The 21,875-nt window shown below is 44.8% G+C and overlaps 1 protein-coding gene across 2 annotated transcripts in view; it reads left to right on the top strand.

Annotated features, from left to right (window-relative positions):
* Positions 1–21,875, top strand: part of LOC134933696 (aldo-keto reductase family 1 member C1-like) — a 243,009-nt gene that overhangs the window by 39,920 nt on the left and 181,214 nt on the right. For both annotated transcript variants that reach the window (XM_063929078.1, XM_063929077.1), the window contains exons 4-5: positions 8,559–8,633; positions 10,103–10,225. In XM_063929078.1, coding sequence (XP_063785148.1) covers positions 8,559–8,633; positions 10,103–10,225 — 198 coding nt within the window. The remainder of the gene's footprint in view (positions 1–8,558; positions 8,634–10,102; positions 10,226–21,875) is intronic.

Raw genomic sequence — 21,875 nt, 5'->3', positions numbered from 1 at the left:
ATATAAAAGATACCACTTTTTTTCTTAATGCTATTTCCAAAATTAATTGGAAAAGTTCATTCTTTTTTATGACCTGTGATGCACAGGCTCTATATTCTAATATCCCACATCGAAGGGGCCTGTCATCTGTAGCCGAGTCCCTCAAGAAGTCCAATTCTATTCAATTTGAGTTACAACAATTTATATTGGACTCTATTTCTTTTATATTATCTCATAATTTTTTTATATTTAATAAAATTTATTATTTACAGATACTCGGTACGGCCATGGGGACGAGGTTCGCGCCGAGTTTCGCCAACCTCTACATGGGGGCCTTTGAGGACTCCCATGTGTGGGGGCGCGACTTTGGCGCGGTCCTCGTCTTCTATGGCCGGTATATAGATGACATGTTTTTCATCTTTGACGGTGATATTTCACTTTCTTCTAATATTGTTTCCATGCTTAACACTAATGAATTTAATTTAACCTTCACGAGCACTTCACATAGATCCTCTATTTCTTTCCTCGATATAACCTTGTCCATAATTGATGGCAAAATCTCCACCAAGACTTTTCGGAAAGAGGTCGATACCCTCAATTATTTACATTATAGTAGTTCGCACCATAAACCGTGGTTGGATAATATTCCTTTTGGTCAGTTTAGGCGTATTAAACGCAATTGTAGTAATCTTTTTGATTACCACCAACAAGCAGATGAACTTTCCCTATCATTTATACATAGAGGTTACCCGATGGCCCTTATTCAAATGGCTAGACAGAAGGCTGATTTATTGGATAGGAATGATCTTCTTGCCTATAAAACAAGACCTCATAAATTTGATGATAACCAACCAGCCTTCATTTCACAATACAATATTGCTTCTTCAAAAATTAGGAACATTATACGAACTAATTATCCTATATTACTGACAGATCAAACACTCAGAACAGAATTGAAAGACACACCATTAGTTATCTTTAAGAAATCTACTAACCTACAACAACATTTAGCTCCCAGTCTTTTCACGGATAAAAGAGATCAGGTTGCCCATGCTACTTCGATAGAAACCTCTCAGTGGCTCACAAGAACCAAAGGGTGCTTCAAATGTGGTGCTAATAAATGCATCACGTGTTCTTTCATTCAGAACAATTGCAAATATTTCAACTCCTTGGACCAGACACAGTTTGAAATTAAGTCCTTCATCAACTGCAACAGTTCATATGTAGTATATATTTTGATTTGTAAATGTAATCTTTATTATGTGGGAAGAACCACTCGTAAGTTAAAGATCAGATTCCTAGAACATCGACGAAATATACAAAAGGGCTTTCTTTTCCATAGTGTGTCTCTGCATTTTTCTGAATTTCATCAGAAGAATCCTGATGATCTCCATCTAATAGGCATTGAAACCACATTACCCACTTTACGAGGGGGAGACAGATATAAGAAACTTTGTCTCAGGGAGAATTATTGGATCCACAAACTCAGAACCCTTGTCCCCGAAGGGCTCAATGAGTCTACTGAATTCGATCCTTAAGCTATCTTATGAGCTATGAGTCCATTGAATTAGATTCTTAAGCCATTTTTCAACAATTGCCCTGCCTCCAAACCCCCCCCCCTCCTATTATTATTATTATTACTCTTTCTCCATGTTTGTGCCAATGTTAATATTCATTCTTGAGAGGTTTATTTTAACTTATTTTATTTTATTTTCACATCTCATGATTCCCTTATAAACACGTCATTATAACATACTCTAAATATTGATAATCCTCTGTCCCAGTCTCCGTGACACAGTGGTATTATCCCTCGTGTTAGTAAACCTAAGTTATTCCGGTTCAATTTCATGTTTGAACCGTGATTAATATTTCAATCATTGTTTACTTTATATTATTATGTTATTATTTTTATTTTTATTATCATTCGTTCTCTATGTCCGCGCTAACGCTATTGTTTAACTTTGGGAGGTCTATTATAACCTATGACCCCTTTATAAACATGCTATCATAATATTCTTTAAATGTTTCAAATGTTGATAATTCTCTGTCCCAGCCTCTATGGCATAGTGGTATTATCCTATGCCTTGGTAAATTTAAGTTATCCTGGTTCGATTCTAACTGTGACCAATATTTTGAGCAATGTTTATTATTTTTTATTGTCATTCTTTTATTATATATTTTCCATCTGTATTTGCATAACACATATTTGCATATATTATTATATAGTTCTATTAATATAATTAATATAATTTTAGACCCCTTGGTTAAAATATTATTATTACCAATATTATTTTTACTTTGCGCCCCTTGGCTTCATTCTTTGTTGTTTTATTTTATTTATTTATCATTACTTATTATGTTTTATTATTATTAAGTTTATTAATTTTCTGAGCGTTTTTATATTATATTGAATTAATGTAGACACATTTTTAGTACTTTTAAAGTGTTGGGATTATAATTCAGCACAGCTGGATATTTGTATCAGCTTTGTATCCCTTGAGAACCGATGTATGTAATCAGCTAGGAGCAATCCAATGAATGTTCACACCTGTACATAATTAACTAATTATCCTGCTTTAAAAGTGGATCCAGATTGAGGCTGGTATATTCCTTTGAGAAAGTCACGGGTCACGTGACGAAACTAGTTAGGCCACGCCTCCTGTCTGCACACCTGCCGAGGTATCCGATTTGAAAGCATCAGCGGGTTTGTTCTCCCCGCAAGCCGTCCTTCATCTCCACAGAGATCCCAGAATAGCCGCGGATCTGAATTCTCGAGCCGCCCGTATCAACATACGGCTCCCCGTCAGCCGGATAAACCAGCACACGGCTTATACTTTACAGTGAATCCACGGCTCCCTCTCCCCTGCGGCATTCGCACAGTGGGCATTGCAGGACACATCGCCGAGGACGCTCGGCTTTGGACCAGCCCACCTAAGGAGAGGTAATTGAACAATAAATAACACTGGATCACTCCCCCAATTTATTATTATGGGATGTCTACTGCACTGATCATTCACTTCCAATATTAACCTTACGGCTACTACCATCTATTGCTTTCCAACAAACAGCTGGACTTTATTTCCTTTTGTGGACTTCTATATAGAGAACCGACACAATTTGGTGTCTGTTTAAACGGATAAACTGAGTCAAGGTGTGCCTTTTTATATCCAACAATTTAATGTCATCTTTTACTGCTATTTTATGCTTTTTCATTAATAAATCAATTTATATACATACATCGGTTCTCCTAAAATTGTACTGTCCTTTCCCTGATACTTTGCGCAGCTGATTTTGTCTGTTTCTACATGCCTCACAGTGCCAGTTACATGCCTCACAGTGCCAGTTACATGCCTCACAGTGCCAGTTACTGTGCCCCACAGTGCCAGTTACAGTGCCCCACAGTGCTGGATACATGCCCCACAGTGCCAAGCCCCCCCGTTCCGCCGCCGGACCCCCCCTGCCCCGTCACTCACCTGTGAGGGGAGGAGAGCGCAGAGCAGCGCCTCTCCTTTCCCTCGCTGCTCCGTCCGGACGCCGGCGACTGTCTGGCCCCGGTTCGCTAGCCAATCAGAGCTCGCGGACCGGCAGCCAATCAGGAGCCGGTCCGCAAGCCCTGATTGGCTAGCGCCGGAGACCGGACACGGCAGCGCTGCTGGCAGCGCTGCTAGTGCTCCAGCGGCGGTGAGGGGAGGGAGAGACGCTGCGCTCTCTCCTCCCCTCACATATAGGGGTAACGGGGCGAGTGGGGCATGATGCCCTGGACGCCGGCGGCGCCCCCCTCTCCTGGGCCTGCCAGGGCGCCCAGGGCACGTGCCCCACTCGCCCTACCCTAGTTACGCCTCTGCTGGGCGCACTATAAAAGTCTAGGAAAAAATGAAATAGCCTATAAAAAGTGTAATCGTACTGTGACACCTGCAGGTAAAAATAACCCGAAATGAAAAACCACTAAATGAAAGGCTAAAGACAGTAGAGATGAGCGGGTTCGGTTTCTTTGAATCCGAACCCGCACGAACTTCACTTTTTTTTCCACGGGTCCGAGCGACTCGGATCTTCCCGCCTTGCTCGGTTAACCCGAGCGCGCCCGAACGTCATCATGACGCTGTCGGATTCTCGCGAGGCTCGGATTCTATCGCGAGACTCGGATTCTATATAAGGAGCCGCGCGTCGCCGCCATTTTCACTCGTGCATTGAGATTGATAGGGAGAGGACGTGTCTGGCGTCCTCTCCATTAGAATAGAGATAGATAGATTAGATAGAGAGAGATTGTGCAGAGTCGCAGACAGAGTTAGTTTACCACAGTCAGTGACCAGTGCAGTTGCTAGTTAACTTTTATTTAATATAATATATCCGTTCACTTCTCTCTGCTATATCCGTTCTCTGCCTGAAAAAAAAAACGATACACAGCACAGTCAGTCACACAGTGTGACTCAGTCTGTGTGCACTCAGCTCAGCCCAGTGTGCTGCACAGTCATCAATGTATAAATTAAAAGCTTATAATTAATTGTGGGGGAGACTGGGGAGCACTGCAGGTTGTTAGCAGGAGCCAGGAGTACAATTATATTAATTAACAGTGCACACTTTTGCTGCAGGAGTGGTGACCAGTGCCTGACCACCAGTATAGTATTGTTGTATACTACTAATATCTCTTTAAATATCAACCAGTCTATATTAGCAGCAGACACAGTACAGTGCGGTAGTTCACGGCTGTGGCTACCTCTGTGTCGGCACACGGCAGGCAGTCCGTCCGACCAGAATTGTATTATTTATTATTATATACCTACCACCTAACCGTGGTTTTTTTTTCATTCTTTATACCGTCATAGTGTCATCCTAATTGTTACGAGTATACTACTATCTCTTTATCAACCAGTGTACAGTGCGGTAGTTCACGGCTGTGGCTACCTCTGTGTCGGCACACGGCAGGCAGTCCGTCCGACCAGAATTGTATTATTTATTATTATATACCTACCACCTAACCGTGGTTTTTTTTTCATTCTTTATACCGTCATAGTGTCATCCTAATTGTTACGAGTATACTACTATCTCTTTATCAACCAGTGTACAGTGCGGTAGTTCACGGCTGTGGCTACCTCTGTGTCGGCACACGGCAGGCAGTCCGTCCGACCAGAATTGTATTATTTATTATTATATACCTACCACCTAACCGTGGTTTTTTTTTCATTCTTTATACCGTCATAGTGTCATCCTAATTGTTACGAGTATACTACTATCTCTTTATCAACCAGTGTACAGTGCGGTAGTTCACGGCTGTGGCTACCTCTGTGTCGGCACACGGCAGGCAGTCCGTCCGACCAGAATTGTATTATTTATTATTATATACCTACCACCTAACCGTGGTTTTTTTTTCATTCTTTATACCGTCATAGTGTCATCCTAATTGTTACGAGTATACTACTATCTCTTTATCAACCAGTGTACAGTGCGGTAGTTCACGGCTGTGGCTACCTCTGTGTCGGCACACGGCAGGCAGTCCGTCCGACCAGAATTGTATTATTTATTATTATATACCTACCACCTAACCGTGGTTTTTTTTTCATTCTTTATACCGTCATAGTGTCATCCTAATTGTTACGAGTATACTACTATCTCTTTATCAACCAGTGTACAGTGCGGTAGTTCACGGCTGTGGCTACCTCTGTGTCGGCACACGGCAGGCAGTCCGTCCGACCAGAATTGTATTATTTATTATTATATACCTACCACCTAACCGTGGTTTTTTTTTTCATTCTTTATACCGTCATAGTGTCATCCTAATTGTTACGAGTATACTACTATCTCTTTATCAACCAGTGTACAGTGCGGTAGTTCACGGCTGTGGCTACCTCTGTGTCGGCACACGGCAGGCAGTCCGTCCGACCAGAATTGTATTATTTATTATTATATACCTACCACCTAACCGTGGTTTTTTTTTCATTCTTTATACCGTCATAGTGTCATCCTAATTGTTACGAGTATACTACTATCTCTTTATCAACCAGTGTACAGTGCGGTAGTTCACGGCTGTGGCTACCTCTGTGTCGGCAGTCGGCAGGCAGTCCGTCCATCCATAATTGTATTATTATTATAATATATACCACCTAACCGTGGTTTTTTTTTCATTCTTTATACCGTCGTCATAGTGTCATACTAGTTGTTACGAGTATACTACTATCTCTTTATCAACCAGTGTACAGTGCGGTAGTTCACGGCTGTGGCTACCTCTGTGTCGGCACTCGGCAGCCCGTCCATAATTGTATATACCACCTAACCGTGGTTTTTTTTTCTTTCTTTATACATACATACTAGTTACGAGTATACTATCTCTTTATCAACCAGTCTATATATTAGCAGCAGACACAGTACAGTGCGGTAGTTCACGGCTGTGGCTACCTCTGTGTCGGCACTCGGCAGCCCGTCCATAATTGTATACTAGTATCCAATCCATCCATCTCCATTGTTTACCTGAGGTGCCTTTTAGTTGTGCCTATTAAAATATGGAGAACAAAAATGTTGAGGTTCCAAAATTAGGGAAAGATCAAGATCCACTTCCACCTCGTGCTGAAGCTGCTGCCACTAGTCATGGCCGAGACGATGAAATGCCAGCAACGTCGTCTGCCAAGGCCGATGCCCAATGTCATAGTACAGAGCATGTCAAATCCAAAACACCAAATATCAGTAAAAAGCCTCTTTTTTTCTTTGCGTCATGTGCTGTTTGGGGAGGGTTTTTTGGAAGGGACATCCTGCGTGACACTGCAGTGCCACTCCTAGATGGGCCCGGTGTTTGTGTCGGCCACTAGGGTCGCTAATCTTACTCACACAGCTACCTCATTGCGCCTCTTTTTTTCTTTGCGTCATGTGCTGTTTGGGGAGGGTTTTTTGGAAGGGCCATCCTGCGTGACACTGCAGTGCCACTCCTAGATGGGCCCGGTGTTTGTGTCGGCCACTAGGGTCGCTAATCTTACTCACACAGCTACCTCATTGCGCCTCTTTTTTTCTTTGCGTCATGTGCTGTTTGGGGAGGGTTTTTTGGAAGGGACATCCTGCGTGACACTGCAGTGCCACTCCTAGATGGGCCCGGTGTTTGTGTCGGCCACTAGGGTCGCTAATCTTACTCACACAGCTACCTCATTGCGCCTCTTTTTTTCTTTGCGTCATGTGCTGTTTGGGGAGGGTTTTTTGGAAGGGCCATCCTGCGTGACACTGCAGTGCCACTCCTAGATGGGCCCGGTGTTTGTGTCGGCCACTAGGGTCGCTTATCTTACTCACACAGTCAGCTACCTCATTGCGCCTCTTTTTTTCTTTGCGTCATGTGCTGTTTGGGGAGGGTTTTTTGGAAGGGACATCCTGCGTGACACTGCAGTGCCACTCCTAGATGGGCCCGGTGTTTGTGTCGGCCACTAGGGTCGCTTATCTTACTCACACAGCGACCTCGGTGCAAATTTTAGGACTAAAAATAATATTGTGAGGTGTGAGGTATTCAGAATAGACTGAAAATGAGTGTAAATTATGGTTTTTGAGGTTAATAATACTTTGGGATCAAAATGACCCCCAAATTCTATGATTTAAGCTGTTTTTTAGTGTTTTTGGAAAAAAACACCCGAATCCAAAACACACCCGAATCCGACAAAAAAAATTCGGTGAGGTTTTGCCAAAACGCGTTCGAACCCAAAACACGGCCGCGGAACCGAACCCAAAACCAAAACACAAAACCCGAAAAATTTCAGGCGCTCATCTCTAAAAGACAGTCCTTCCGGTGCTGCAGCTCTTTGGATCTGGACAGACAGTGAAAGAGGGTATCTGGATGATAGGTCAACATTGTCTAGGTCGACAGTCAATAGGTCAACACCATATGATCGAGGTGTATTAAGGTTGACATGTACAAAAGGTTGACATGACTTCTCTGGTTGACATTTACTATCCACATGGACTACGAATGGGAATAGTAAGCTTGAGTGAAGCGAGGCGGGCGGAGTGAGCCTGCGAGGGTACACGGTAAACGAAATAAAATAAAAACATGTGTCGACCATTTCTGTGTTGACCCTTGTCACGTTGACCCTTGTCACGTTGACCTTTTCACCCTGTCAGCCTTTTGCACCTGTCGACTTTACCCACTCTCTACATTTTAGTTGTCAACCGTTTGTCTCTTTAGACCTTGTGGACCTAATGCACATCGACCATATGGGGTCGACATGATGACTGTCTACCTAGACACTGTAGATCTTTTACATTACACCAGCGAAACAGGGATTGGCCACACCAAGGTGCTGGGCCTCCTGAAGGGCTAGGCCAACCGTTGCCCCCCATTCGCACTTCAGTGGCCATCGTGTGGGTCAGCAGCTCACCTCAGCAGTGAATGGGTCATAACTATCTCAACTTTCCAACCGGGGATGACAAAGATACCCGTGGTGCGGACGGAGGGTCCTCAAATCAGGACTGTCCCTCCTAAATCTGGCTAGCTTGGAGGTATAGACGAGGAGAATCACGTCAGAGCAATAAAAACTCTAAAGTAGAATAATATTATAATGACAGCCTGAAAATGTCTGACATCTGCTAATGATTTGGTGTCTCCTGCTGTACAGCCCACAGGCGGCGAGGTACCCAGCAGCCCGGAACCCTTTCAGTATGATGATGTGGACTTCTGTTCTACTTGGGAGGTGAGTTATTAAATCAGTGTACATGGAAGAGTCGTCTTTAACTTTTTGTTTTCTGTATTTTTTTTTCTTTTTATCGTGTTGGAATCCTGAAGTTTTTGTTTTCCAGCTTAGATATCTCTCATTTACCAGTCTGGGGTTAATTCCAGGCCCGTGATCTAAAGGGAGGCGTTATATAATTACTGGCTGGTTTATCTTGTGCAGGAATGACGGCTGCTAGTTCCAACATATTCCATATATTTCATTTCCCCCAAGAGATTGTCAGGAGTGTCGGCTGCGTAAGGTTCAAGAGTTCAAGATATTTGTTTTAGCAAGTAGTGAGTTGACTTCTGTGAGTTCCAGATTGTTCCGCTCAGTGGGCGTGGTACAGGGATGGGCGGCGCAGTAGCTCAGTGGCTGCATCTGTGTACACAGCGGCTGTATGACAATATGAAAATGCCGCAGGAGGCGACTTGTGCAAACAGACGCTTCATGGCGGCTTTTGTCATCCCCTGCTGCTTCTGAAAATGCAACATCGGATCACTCTGCGTGAACATCGGTCATCGGAGTAACTGTGGAGCCAGCGGAGCTGCTGCAGCGCCACCCGGAGCGTCCAAAAGAATGATCTGCTTCCTGCTGCCGGTGTTCTTCATGCACCCTCAGGGTGACATCACATGTTCGGGTGCAGTGTCGGACTGGGGCATGAAGGGCCCACCGGGGGGATGCAGTAATAGGGGCCCATACTTAGGGGTGTGGCCAGCCTAAAAAGGGGGTGTGGTCAGCCTTTACAGAGGCTTGAAATACACAATAGTTTAGTGCAGTATAATGCAACATATCTACCATGTATAATACAAGTGCACAGTCTGGAACCTGATCCCTAGAGGAAGGAGTGGACACTCAGGCAGTGGGGCCTACCGGTGGTTTCCCTGGTACGCCTGTGGGCCAGTCCGACCCTGTTCAGGTGACACACAGGGTGGAAAATCGTCCTGTGATGGCACTTACTGCACCCAACCTGATCTGGTATGGCATAGGCTGTATGGAGCAATATGTCATTATATCCAGCCCCGCTGCTCGTAGCTGTGAAACCGTCTACTGCGCTGTGGGGGTGCAGGGCCATAATTATGCAATTTCCACATCACCACGCCCACTGCTGATGCCACTCCCAGAGGAGATAAGTACGTAATATGAATCAATTAGCTGATTGCTGATTAATTGATATAGGTCACTACACATTCGCTCTTTGTAATTTGTCAATTACCCCAAATGTATTATTTCACTGGTGGTATGTGGTAAAGTGTTCGATGGTTTCACAGCCTGATGCAATATAATACTGTGTGGCAGTAGTACAAGAGCATATTGCCTTGCAGACTCGAGCATGCATTTCCGAGAGCCTGCCATGGAATTAGTGAAATGATGGAACACACTTGTCCCAGTTACTACACAGAAAGCCATTTGGTCTGACGGTTTGTTAATCAGCGCTGATCTTCCTGTAGGCACTGGAGGCGTGCAAGGATGCCGGCTTGGTGAAGTCCATCGGAGTGTCAAACTTTAACCGCAGGCAGCTGGAACGTCTTCTAAACAAGCCAGGACTGAAGTACAAGCCCGTCTGTAACCAGGTGCGTTCACCGCAGGGACTATTATCATTATTTTATTATTCATAAGGCGGGATGTACTAAAGAAGAAATGTGGTTAAAACCCCATTTTCAGAGTTTTTACTGCAGCTCCAAATGTACTAAAGCCCCGACGCCGGGGCTCCGACGCGTCCTTCTACCTCACGCTACATTTTGTTGGGGTACCTACTGGTGGCTACAGAGGTAGGGCTGCAGCATGGTCCAAAACTCAAATAGAGGAGCCGCACCAACTGCCAGTGATTCCCGGCCAGGGGTGTGTGGCAGCAGAGCCGGCGCTAACCAATATGATGCCCTAGGTAAGATTTTGGCTGGTTCTCCCTAGCACCGCCGATAGTTCCGCCTCTAACCCTGCACCCCTTTCCCAGCACCATTATTATTATTATTATTATTATTACATTTTATTTATAAGGCGCCACAAGTGTTTTGCAGCGCCGTACAATGGACAGTACAGGGAGACAAAACTTAGCAATACAGTAAATAAATAACAAAAATAGAGTACAGGTAACAAAGAGCACCACAATTCTCAAGACCTAATACAGCTTAGATGTAAGTAGCGAGTGAGTGATCAACGTACTACTAGGAGCTGGCGGCCATAGATAGAGATCAGCCTTTAGATGGTCGCTGAGTAGAAGAGAGCTATGAGTGAAATGTGTCGAGAAGAGTGCTTTGACAACAAGAGGAAAGAGGGCCCTGCTCTGAAGAGCTAACAATCTAGTGGGAAGGGGCGACAGACAGAAGACATGAGGTGCAAGCAAGCGGGAGGTAGCCTGATATCAGGATATAAGTAAAGCAGAGCTGTTCACCCCTCACCCATAGCAGTCCTTATTTTGGTTTTTCTACCCCCTGTAATTTACAGAACAGTACATTCGGCGCACAGCTCAAAAAGGTATGTGTTTTTGCTGGGAAGGGGCATGACCACACAATAGTACCCCCAATTCACATTATGCCACATAGTAGTGCAACTTTATTCACAATTTATAATGTGATAGTGTCCCTTATTTACATTACATCACACAGTACAGTAGTACCACTTTACCTTATATACGTTACTCCTCACAGCAGTGCCCCTCATTCACATAACATCACACTGAATTGCTCCTTATTCACATTACACCACACCATATTGCTCCTTATTCACATTACACCACACCATATTGCTCCTTATTCACATTACACCACACCATATTGCTCCTTATTCACATTACACCACACCATATTGCTCCTTATTCACATTACACCACACCATATTGCTCTTTATTCTCATTACACCACACCATATTGCTCTTTATTCACATTACACCACACCATATTGCTCCTTATTCACATTACACCACACCATATTGCTCCTTATTCACATTACACCACACCATATTGCTCCTTATTCACATTACACCACACCATATTGCTCTTTATTCACATTACACCACACCATATTGCTCCTTATTCACATTACACCACACCATATTTCTCCTTATTCACATTACACCACACCATATTGCTCTTTATTCACATTAGACCACACAGTAGTGCCCTATCTATATGTTACGCCACACAGTACAGCACCTTATACACACAATGCCACACATTAGTAATGCATTTATACACATAATACCACACAGTAATGCCCCTTACACATGACACACATTAATGTCCTTATAAAAATAATGCGCCTTACACATTATGCCAACCCTTATTAATGCCCTTATACACGTCCCTTACACATATGCCGCACATTATTAATGCCCTTATACACATAATGACACACATAGTGCCCCTTACACATGTCACACATTATTAATGCCCTTATACACATAATGACACACATAGTGCCCCTTACACATGTCACACATTATTAATGCCCTTATACACATAATGACACACATAGTGCCCCTTACACATGTCACACATTATTAATGCCCTTATACACATAATGACACATATAGTGCTCTTTACACATTTGCTGCATATTATTAATGCATTTATACACATGAAATGCATAATGCCGAACACTGTTGCACAACCAATCCACTCACACACACACCACACGGCTGCTAAATCTTGCCTCCATGCGCCATGCAGCAGGAGATGCCTGGCGTGAGTCAACTGGCAGCTCTGCTAACGTCGGGTGCCTATTTTTGATGAAAGTGCATCTTATTTGCATTTGCATTGATATGTGGCTAGGATGCACAAGCAGCTTCAGCTGATTAAACTGATATGCAGCATGCCTATATTCTGTGTGCGACTGTGGCTGTATCTGCATACGAAATGCTACACACAGAATATAGGCATGCCGCATATAATTTTAATCAGCAGAAGCTGCTTGTGCCCCTAGGCATACCAGATGCCCTAGGCAATTGCCTAGATTGCCTATGCCTAGGGCCGGCTCTGTGTGGCAGTGTGTGAGGTGGCAGTTGGAGTGGCTCCCCTATTTGAATTTTGGAATGGGCTGCAGCCCCACCTCTGGAACCACCACTAGAATGAAATGTAGGATGAGGTAGATCAGCCATTTATTACCAGTCACACCTGCAGGGGTAACATAATAGCGTTGTCACTTTCCTTCTTGGTGGACATTTCCATATTGTGCGCGTTATATGGTACAAGACGGATGGGTGCTTGTTTCTCAGCCACATCATTACATAGATTTGTACAGCGTCGGCATATTCTGTGTCGGTTTGTGAACGATTCCTTTTGTTCACCGTATTGTTTGCTCGCGATTAAATACTGACTGTTTATATCTGATAGATTCAAATAAAATGTCATACAGTATAAAAAGTTACACAAAACCGTTATAGAGCTGTATATGTGTACTGCCTCTCTATATATATATATATATATATATATATATATATATATATATATATATATATATATATATATATACATACACACACATTTCCATTCATGACACAGGTTCATTCAGCTTAAAGGCTTCGCTTCTGTGTAATGATTAACACCTCCATGATGTGCTGAGCGCTGTTTATTGTAGCCCTGCCTAATCTTACAGCGATGGTCCGGCGATACACCGCTGCCGCCTAACGTGTGTAATACGTTACCTATTTGATCTTTTGTCATTTCAACAGACTGTGTGGCAGATGATCTAAGCCACGGAGAGATAAAGTCCCAGCCAATCAGCTCCTGTCAGTTTCAAACACATCCTGTAACATGACAGTTAGGAGCTGATTGGCTGGTACTTTATCTCTTCCCACTTCATCACTCTCCAAAGCATAGTACGTTTTCCTCAGTGAATTGGCAAATACATTTTTAGTTCGAATGATTCTTTAACAGACAGGGCTGGATTCTGAGGTGGCTGCGTCTTATCCTGCAGTCGCGTCGGCGTATTAATGCCACCTCCAATTTGTAAAGCACTGAGATGCCCACAATCAGCGTTATAAGCCAGGGCATTTGCGTCTAGGACGGCACCACAGACACTTGTGCCTGACTTATAGCAGATGCAGTTCCTCCGTAAGACCATGGCGTTCTGTGCGAGCCACTGAGCGTCTCTGAATGCAGCCTCTTTCAGCGACAAGCCCCGATGTTACCTCCAATGAACGCCTGATTCTGTGCTGTGTATCTGTGCACAGTTGGGACGCATGCCCTGTGCGACTTAGACGCATGTGCAGATTTAATTCATCGGCCAGTTGTGTGCGCCATCAGCACTGCATTCACCTTCTGCATCAGACGCAAATTCACGCAGCTGAGCGGTTATTTGCATGGAATTTCTGAAAACCCCTACGGGGCAGGCGTTACACAGAGTGGCTGCTGCGGTCGGGTCAGATGGTGTCAGAAATGTGGGTGTAAAAGGGATGAGCACACTTGGGCGGTGGTGTCAGTAAAAGCAGCCATAGGAGGTCAAGGGTCAGGCTGAGACACTGCACCTGCCACAGAGCCGATGGTGGGACCGTTGGTGGCGTATAAGGACACACCAATATTATTACAGCGTGCATAGGTGCTAAAAGTGGGTGTCTCAGACCTTGCACAATCAGCCGCACGGATGAAAAGAAGGAGTTTGTAGTGCCATTTTCTTTAACTCACAGACGTACGACCGCTAATAGTCATTGCTGCATGCACTTTTTGTGTACGACCAGATTCAGGCCAGTGTTGCTTAAGGTAGGTCCCACCTCCAGATCACTTTACCTTATTATATTGCTCTCACCCTCCTGCAACCTTAATCAAACACAATGATTGACCCAACTGATGGTCTATTCTGACCCCAGCATAATCATGCATTATATCCCGCAGGTGGAGTGTCATGTATACTTAAATCAAAGCAAGCTGCACGCATACTGCAAGTCCAAGGATATTGTAGTGGTGGCGTACAGTGTGTTGGGGTCACACAGAGACAAGGACTGGTAAGTGCATTGGGACAAATCACGTTACCATCACTACATCACTGCTACAGTGTACATGTCCCAAAGCCACAACACGGGTCCAGGCGGAGGCACGGCCATAGTATTATCATTACCTGTAATTGTGACTACACCGCACAGTGCCCCCAGCACCGTACAGGGAACATACACAGTTGCGGTGCATTGTGACAGTGAATCTAGGGTAACATATTTTAGGAACAACAAAAAAACAATAAACTAAACCGACAGAGTGGGTAGAACGTGGACAAGAAGCGAGGGTAGGCTAACTCACTGTGGGCAGATGTACTAATCGTTGGAGACAGATAAAGTGGAAAGAGAGATAAAGTACCAACCAATCAGCACACAACTGTCATTTTTCAAACACAGCCTGTAACATGACATGAGCTGATTGGCTGGTAGTTAATCTCTCTCCAAGGTACATCTTCTCCAGTAACTTTTAGGGCAATGGGTCTCAACTCCAAACTTCAAGGAAGTGAAGGAATCACATCAGGTCATGTTTTCTGGACTTCTTTAATCCTGCACAGGTGAGTTAATCTATTTTGCTGCATCAGTAATTATTCCACCCACTTCCACAGATAGAAATCCTGAGAATGTGACCTGCTTGAGGACTGGAGTTGAGAACCAGTGTTATAGGATAGGAGGTCACAGGGAGGGGAGTTCAGAGATCAGTGAGCCTGTACCCAACATAAGGGCGAGGGCACAGTATCAGTGAATCTGAATGGGACAAGAGACAAGGATTACAGGTGGCATGGATAGTGCTACACGTTGTTCATGAGGAAGGAGGGCCCTGCCCGTAAGAGCTTACATACCTATTCACCCACTGTACACGCCTGCAGGGTGGACCTGAGCACACCCGTCCTGCTCGAAGACTCAGTCCTGGCCAGCGTGGCTGCCAAGTACAACCGCTCCCCAGCCGAGATCGCCATGCGCTTCGTCCTGCAGAAGGGAATCGTGGTCTTAGCCAAAAGTTTCAGCGCCGCCCGCCTCAAGCAGAATCTCGGGGTAACTACGTACATACTGTTATTATATCTTTGTGTGTGATGTCTTTGTCTGCGGATATATATGAATTACCATTTAATTTAACATTAAATAAATGAAATTAAATAAAAAGCATCGTTGCATACTTTCCTACCCTTCTGGAACAGCTGGGAGGCTCCCGAAGCTCGGGTTGCACTCCCAGTCGCGAGTAACATTAGGCAAAGTCTTCGTATTGAATCATGTCATCATGGCCACGCCCCCACTTCACAATGCCTGTATTCACACCCCAGCACCACCCACTTCTGCTGCGCCAAGCAGGGCTGGATCTAGACCTTGTGGCGGCCAGGGCGAAAAAATAGGGGCGTGGCTTTATGAAGAAGGGGCGTGGTCAGTTATGCCCCCTGTAGCTGTGCCCCCAGTACTGTGCCCCCTGTAGAGTTGTGCCCCCAGTAGTATTGCCCCCAGTACTGTGCCCCCTGTAGAGTTGTGCCCCCAGTAGTATTGCCCCCAGTACTGTGCCCCCTTTAGAGTTGTGCCCCCTAGTTGCGCCGCTTCCAAAAATTTAAAAAAAAATAATAATAAATTAATACTCACAATCCCCGCTCCTGCTTCCCGACCGCTGCTGCCCTCTGTCTTCGGCCGTCGACGCCGCTCTTCGGATCTATGGGAGAGATGCCATGACGTCTCTCCCATAGCACCGCATAGACACTAGAGGTCAATTATGACCTCTGGCGTCTGTGTGCAGCTCCCACAATGCAGTGCGGTGCGCGATGACTTCATCACACACCGCACAGCACCGCATCTACACAGCACCGGGTGGCACCAGTAGCGGATCTTGCCATGGCGGCGGTGTCCTGGGCAAAAAATCTGCGTTCCCGTAGCAAAATCCGCTACTGGCGCCACGACGCCCACAGTGCCAAACTGGCTCCCAGAAAGGTCAGCCTAAAGGTTAGCCAGCATGGGGAATAACGATTTATAAGTGTATCCTGCGTACATTTATTTGACAAGTTTGCGCAAATGGAACAGTCATACTTCAAAACCTCCATTAGACCCGATGTGCCCACCAATCAAAACATTCCACCCAGACATGTAATAAAGCTATTTTTTGTTTGTTTCCTGCTTATCAAATCTGGGAGAGAGATAAAGGGGAGATTTATTAAAACTTGAAGACAGATAAAGTGGAGAGAGATAAAGTACCAGCCAATCAGCTCCTAACTGTCACGTCACAGGCTGTGTTTGAAAAATGACAGGAGCTGGTTGGTTGGTTCTTTATCTAAGGCCACTTTATCTCTCCCCATGGCTTAGTACATAGAACCCAAAAAAACTGACCAATAAGCTGCTGTCAATTTTTTTTCCAAACGCGGGGGTCAATTTACTAAGCCTTGGACCGAGATAAAGTGGATGGAGATAAAGTACCAGCCAATCAGCTCCTAACTGTCATTTTTCAAACACAGCCTGTAACATGACAGTTATGAGCTGATTGGCTGGTTGATTGGCTGGTACTTTATCTCTCTACATTTTATTACTCTCCAAGGCTTAGTACATCTCCCCCACAGCCTGTACAATTGCAGTTAAGAGCTGATTGGTTGGTACTTTATCACACCAAGATTTGATAAATCTTCCCCTGAAATGGAATTTGATTTAATCATCCCAAGCGCTGATTGGTCACTCGTATTATATTTTATTGTTTCCTAACATGCGGTCTCCTCATTCCCATCCCAGATCTTTGATTTTGAAATAAAACCTGAAGACATGGTAACACTGGATGGTCTGGATAAAAACCTTCATTATGGACCTTTCAAAGAGTAAGTCGCCTCTTCTATATGTGGGCAGAATATATCGGGAACAATGAGCTTCCTGTAACATAGCACGTGAGAAGCGGGGTTACAGTAAGAGCTGGGAATCACTGGTTAAGTAAAGAGTTAATACAAAAAGTTTTAGTGGATGTTTTTCTCGCAAAATGGTATATTATATTTCTATATACTGTATGTGTCTGACAAGGGTTGGTTGGAGCAAGATGTGCTCTGTAGGTTTACTAGGGAGCAGAAAGCTTTAAACGTGCTGCCATTACTGTATATGGAGATCTGAAACTGCAAACAGCCCCAAATTCTGCCATGAACGTTTCAATCAGAATCTACAGACGACTGCACCGCGGACATGTCTGAGACCTTGGACTGGTGGAATCAGATAAAATTGTTGTGTTCAGGTCCAGTGACGTGCGGTGGGGTGAGGCAGGTGAGGCAGAGCCTTTCCTGTCATACTAACGTTTGTGCCAGAGTTTTAACTGTATAAAGTATATGAACAATACAAAGAATATGATTGAAATATCTTCTTTGCATTATTATAATAATTTTTATAGCCAAAACTTTGGAGTAAAAAGTCTATGGCAGGTGAGGCAGTGCCCCACCTGTGTATCCTTTCCGCACATCTCTGATCAAACCTCACCAAATTTCCAGGAGTTTATACTGCTGCACCTGTGTATAATGCCCACATGTATATACTGCTGCACCTGTGTATAATGCCCACATGTATATATTAGAGATGAGCGGGTTCGGTTCCTCGGAATCCGAACCCGCCCGAACTTCAGCTTTTTTTACACGGATCCGAGCGACTCGGATCTTCCCGCCTTGCTCGGTTAACCCGAGCGCGCCCGAACGTCATCATGACGCTGTCGGATTCTCGCGAGGCTCGGATTCTATCGCGAGACTCGGATTCTATATAAGGAGCCGCGCGTCGCCGCCATTTTACACGTGCATTGAGATTCATAGGGAGAGGACGTGGCTGGCGTCCTCTCCGTTTTTAGAGAAGAAATAGATAGGAGAGTGAGAGTGAGACAGTGACACTTCATTTACTGGAGCTTAGGAGGAGTACTCAGACAGAGAGTGCAGAATTTTGCTGATAGTATTAGTTAGTTATACTAGTGACAGAGTGAGACAGTGACACTTCATTTACTGGAGCTTAGGAGGAGTACTCAGACAGAGAGTGCAGAATTTTGCTGATAGTATTAGTTATACCCCTTTTACACTCGCAGAAAAATCCCGGGATATTGCACGTGAACGCGCATCATCCCGGGATTCTTCTCAGTGTAAATGGGTACAGGGACAATTTCCCGGGACGAGCATCCCGGGATTTCATCCCAGGTCAAAAGCAGGGTTGGTCCCGGGACCGTCCCGGGAAGCTGGGTAGTGTGAAAGGGTCCGTCCCGGGATTCACTATCCCGGGACTGTTAAAAGGACTCGGATTGGAGCTTTCTTGGGCTCAGAAAAGCTGATGTCATCTTTTCTGAGCCCAAGGCCATTTCTAATGACATACTAATGCATTTGCAGGGATATCCCGGGATCAGTGTAAATGGGGCTGTCCCGGGTCGATCCCAGGTCTTAGTCCAGTGTGAAAGGGGTCAGTCCCGGGAAGGCATCCTGGGACGCATCCCGGGAAGCAACCCGGGAGTGACCCGGGAGTGCGAGTGTAAAAGTGGTATAAGTTATACTAGTGACTGACCAGTGACCACCAGTGCAGTTTTATATTATTTAATATAATCCGTTCTCTGCCTGAAAAAACGATACACAGTGACTCAGTCACATACCATATCTGTGCTCAGCCCAGTGTGCTGCTGCATCATCTATGTATAATATCTGACTGTGCTCACACAGCTTAATTGTGGGGGAGACTGGGGAGCAGTTAGGTTATAGCAGGAGCCAGGAGTACATATTAAAATTAAACAGTGCACACTTTTTTTCTGCAGGAGTGCCACTGCCAGTGTGACTGACCAGTGACCTGACCACCAGTATATAGTATACTATATTGTATTGTGAATGTCTGCCTGTAAAAGTTAAACACACGTCGTGTGACTTGTGTGGTGTTTTTTTATTCTATAAAATAAAAAACTCATTCTGCTGACAGACAGTGTCCAGCAGGTCCGTCATTATATAATATATACCTGTCCGGCTGCAGTAGTGATATATATATATTTTTTATATCATTATTTATCATCCAGTCGCAGCAGACACAGTACGGTAGTTCACGGCTGTAGCTACCTCTGTGTCGGCACTCGGCAGTCCATCCATAATTGTATACCACCTACCCGTGGTTTTTTTTTTCTTTCTTCTTTATACATACTACATCTCATTATCATCCAGTCTATATTAGCAGCAGACACAGTACAGTACGGTAGTCCACGGCTGTAGCTACCTCTGTGTCGGCACTCGGCAGTCCGTCCATAATTGTATACCACCTACCCGTGTTTTTTTTTTTCTTCTTTATACATACTACATCTCATTATCAACCAGTCTATATTAGCAGCAGACACAGTACGGTAGTCCACGGCTGTAGCTACCTCTGTGTCGTCACTCGGCAGTCCATCCATAATTGTATACCACCTACCCGTGGTTTTTTTTTCTTTCTTCTTTATACATACTACATCTCATTATCATCCAGTCTATATTAGCAGCAGACACAATACAGTACGGTAGTCCACGGCTGTAGCTACCTCTGTGTCGGCACTCGGCAGTCCATCCATAATTGTATACCACCTACCCGTGTTTTTTTTTCTTCTTTATACGTACTACATCTCATTATCATCCAGTCTATATTAGCAGCAGACACAGTACAGTACGGTAGTCCACGGCTGTAGCTACCTCTGTGTCGGCACTCGGCAGTCCATCCATAATTGTATACCACCTACCCGTGGTTTTTTTTTCTTTCTTCTTTATACATACTACATCTCATTATCATCCAGTCTATATTAGCAGCAGACACAGTACGGTAGTCCACGGCTGTAGCTACCTCTGTGTCGGCACTCGGCAGTCCATCCATAATTGTATACTAGTATCCATCCATCTCCATTGTTTACCTGAGGTGCCTTTTAGTTGTGCCTATTAAAATATGGAGAACAAAAATGTTGAGGTTCCAAAATTAGGGAAAGATCAAGATCCACTTCCACCTCGTGCTGAAGCTGCTGCCACTAGTCATGGCCGAGACGATGAAATGCCAGCAACGTCGTCTGCCAAGGCCGATGCCCAATGTCATAGTACAGAGCATGTCAAATCCAAAACACCAAATATCAGTAAAAAAAGGACTCCAAAACCTAAAATAAAATTGTCGGAGGAGAAGCGTAAACTTGCCAAATCTGTGAGGAGGGGGATGTACACGGTGATATATCGGAGGATGATGATGAGGTGGACATCTTGCCTCTGTAGAGCCAGTTTGTGCAAGGAGAGATTAATTGCTTCTTTTTTGGTGGGGGTCCAAACCAACCCGTCATTTCAGTCACAGTCGTGTGGCAGACCCTGTCACTGAAATGATGGGTTGGTTAAAGTGTGCATGTCCTGTTTTGTTTATACAACATAAGGGTGGGTGGGAGGGCCCAAGGACAATTCCATCTTGCACCTCTTTTTTCTTTTATTTTTCTTTGCGTCATGTGCTGTTTGGGGAGGGTTTTTTGGAAGGGCCATCCTGCGTGACACTGCAGTGCCACTCCTAGATGGGCCCGGTGTTTGTGTCGGCCACTAGGGTCGCTTATCTTACTCACACAGTCAGCTACCTCATTGCGCCTCTTTTTTTCTTTGCGTCATGTGCTGTTTGGGGAGGGTTTTTTGGAAGGGCCATCCTGCGTGACACTGCAGTGCCACTCCTAGATGGGCCCGGTGTTTGTGTCGGCCACTAGGGTCGCTTATCTTACTCACACAGTCAGCTACCTCATTGCGCCTCTTTTTTTCTTTGCGTCATGTGATGTTTGGGGAGGGTTTTTTGGAAGGGCCATCCTGCGTGACACTGCAGTGCCACTCCTAGATGGGCCCGGTGTTTGTGTCGGGCACTAGGGTCGCTTATCTTACTCACACAGTCAGCTACCTCATTGCGCCTCTTTTTTTCTTTGCGTCATGTGCTGTTTGGGGAGGGTTTTTTGGAAGGGCCATCCTGCGTGACACTGCAGTGCCACTCCTAGATGGGCCCGGTGTTTGTGTCGGCCACTAGGGTCGCTTATCTTACTCACACAGTCAGCTACCTCATTGCGCCTCTTTTTTTCTTTGCGTCATGTGCTGTTTGGGGAGGGTTTTTTGGAAGGGCCATCCTGCGTGACACTGCAGTGCCACTCCTAGATGGGCCCGGTGTTTGTGTCGGCCACTAGGGTCGCTTAGCTTAGTCATCCAGCGACCTCGGTGCAAATTTTAGGACTAAAAATAATATTGTGAGGTGTGAGGTATTCAGAATAGACTGAAAATGAGTGGAAATTATGGTTTTTGAGGTTAATAATACTTTGGGATCAAAATGACCCCCAAATTCTATGATTTTAA

Source organism: Pseudophryne corroboree, chromosome 6 (assembly GCF_028390025.1).
Source record: "Pseudophryne corroboree isolate aPseCor3 chromosome 6, aPseCor3.hap2, whole genome shotgun sequence".
Lineage (NCBI taxonomy): Eukaryota > Metazoa > Chordata > Amphibia > Anura > Myobatrachidae > Pseudophryne > Pseudophryne corroboree.
The sequence above is the reverse complement of the archived record's forward strand: the minus strand, read 5'-3'. Positions and strand labels throughout refer to the sequence as shown.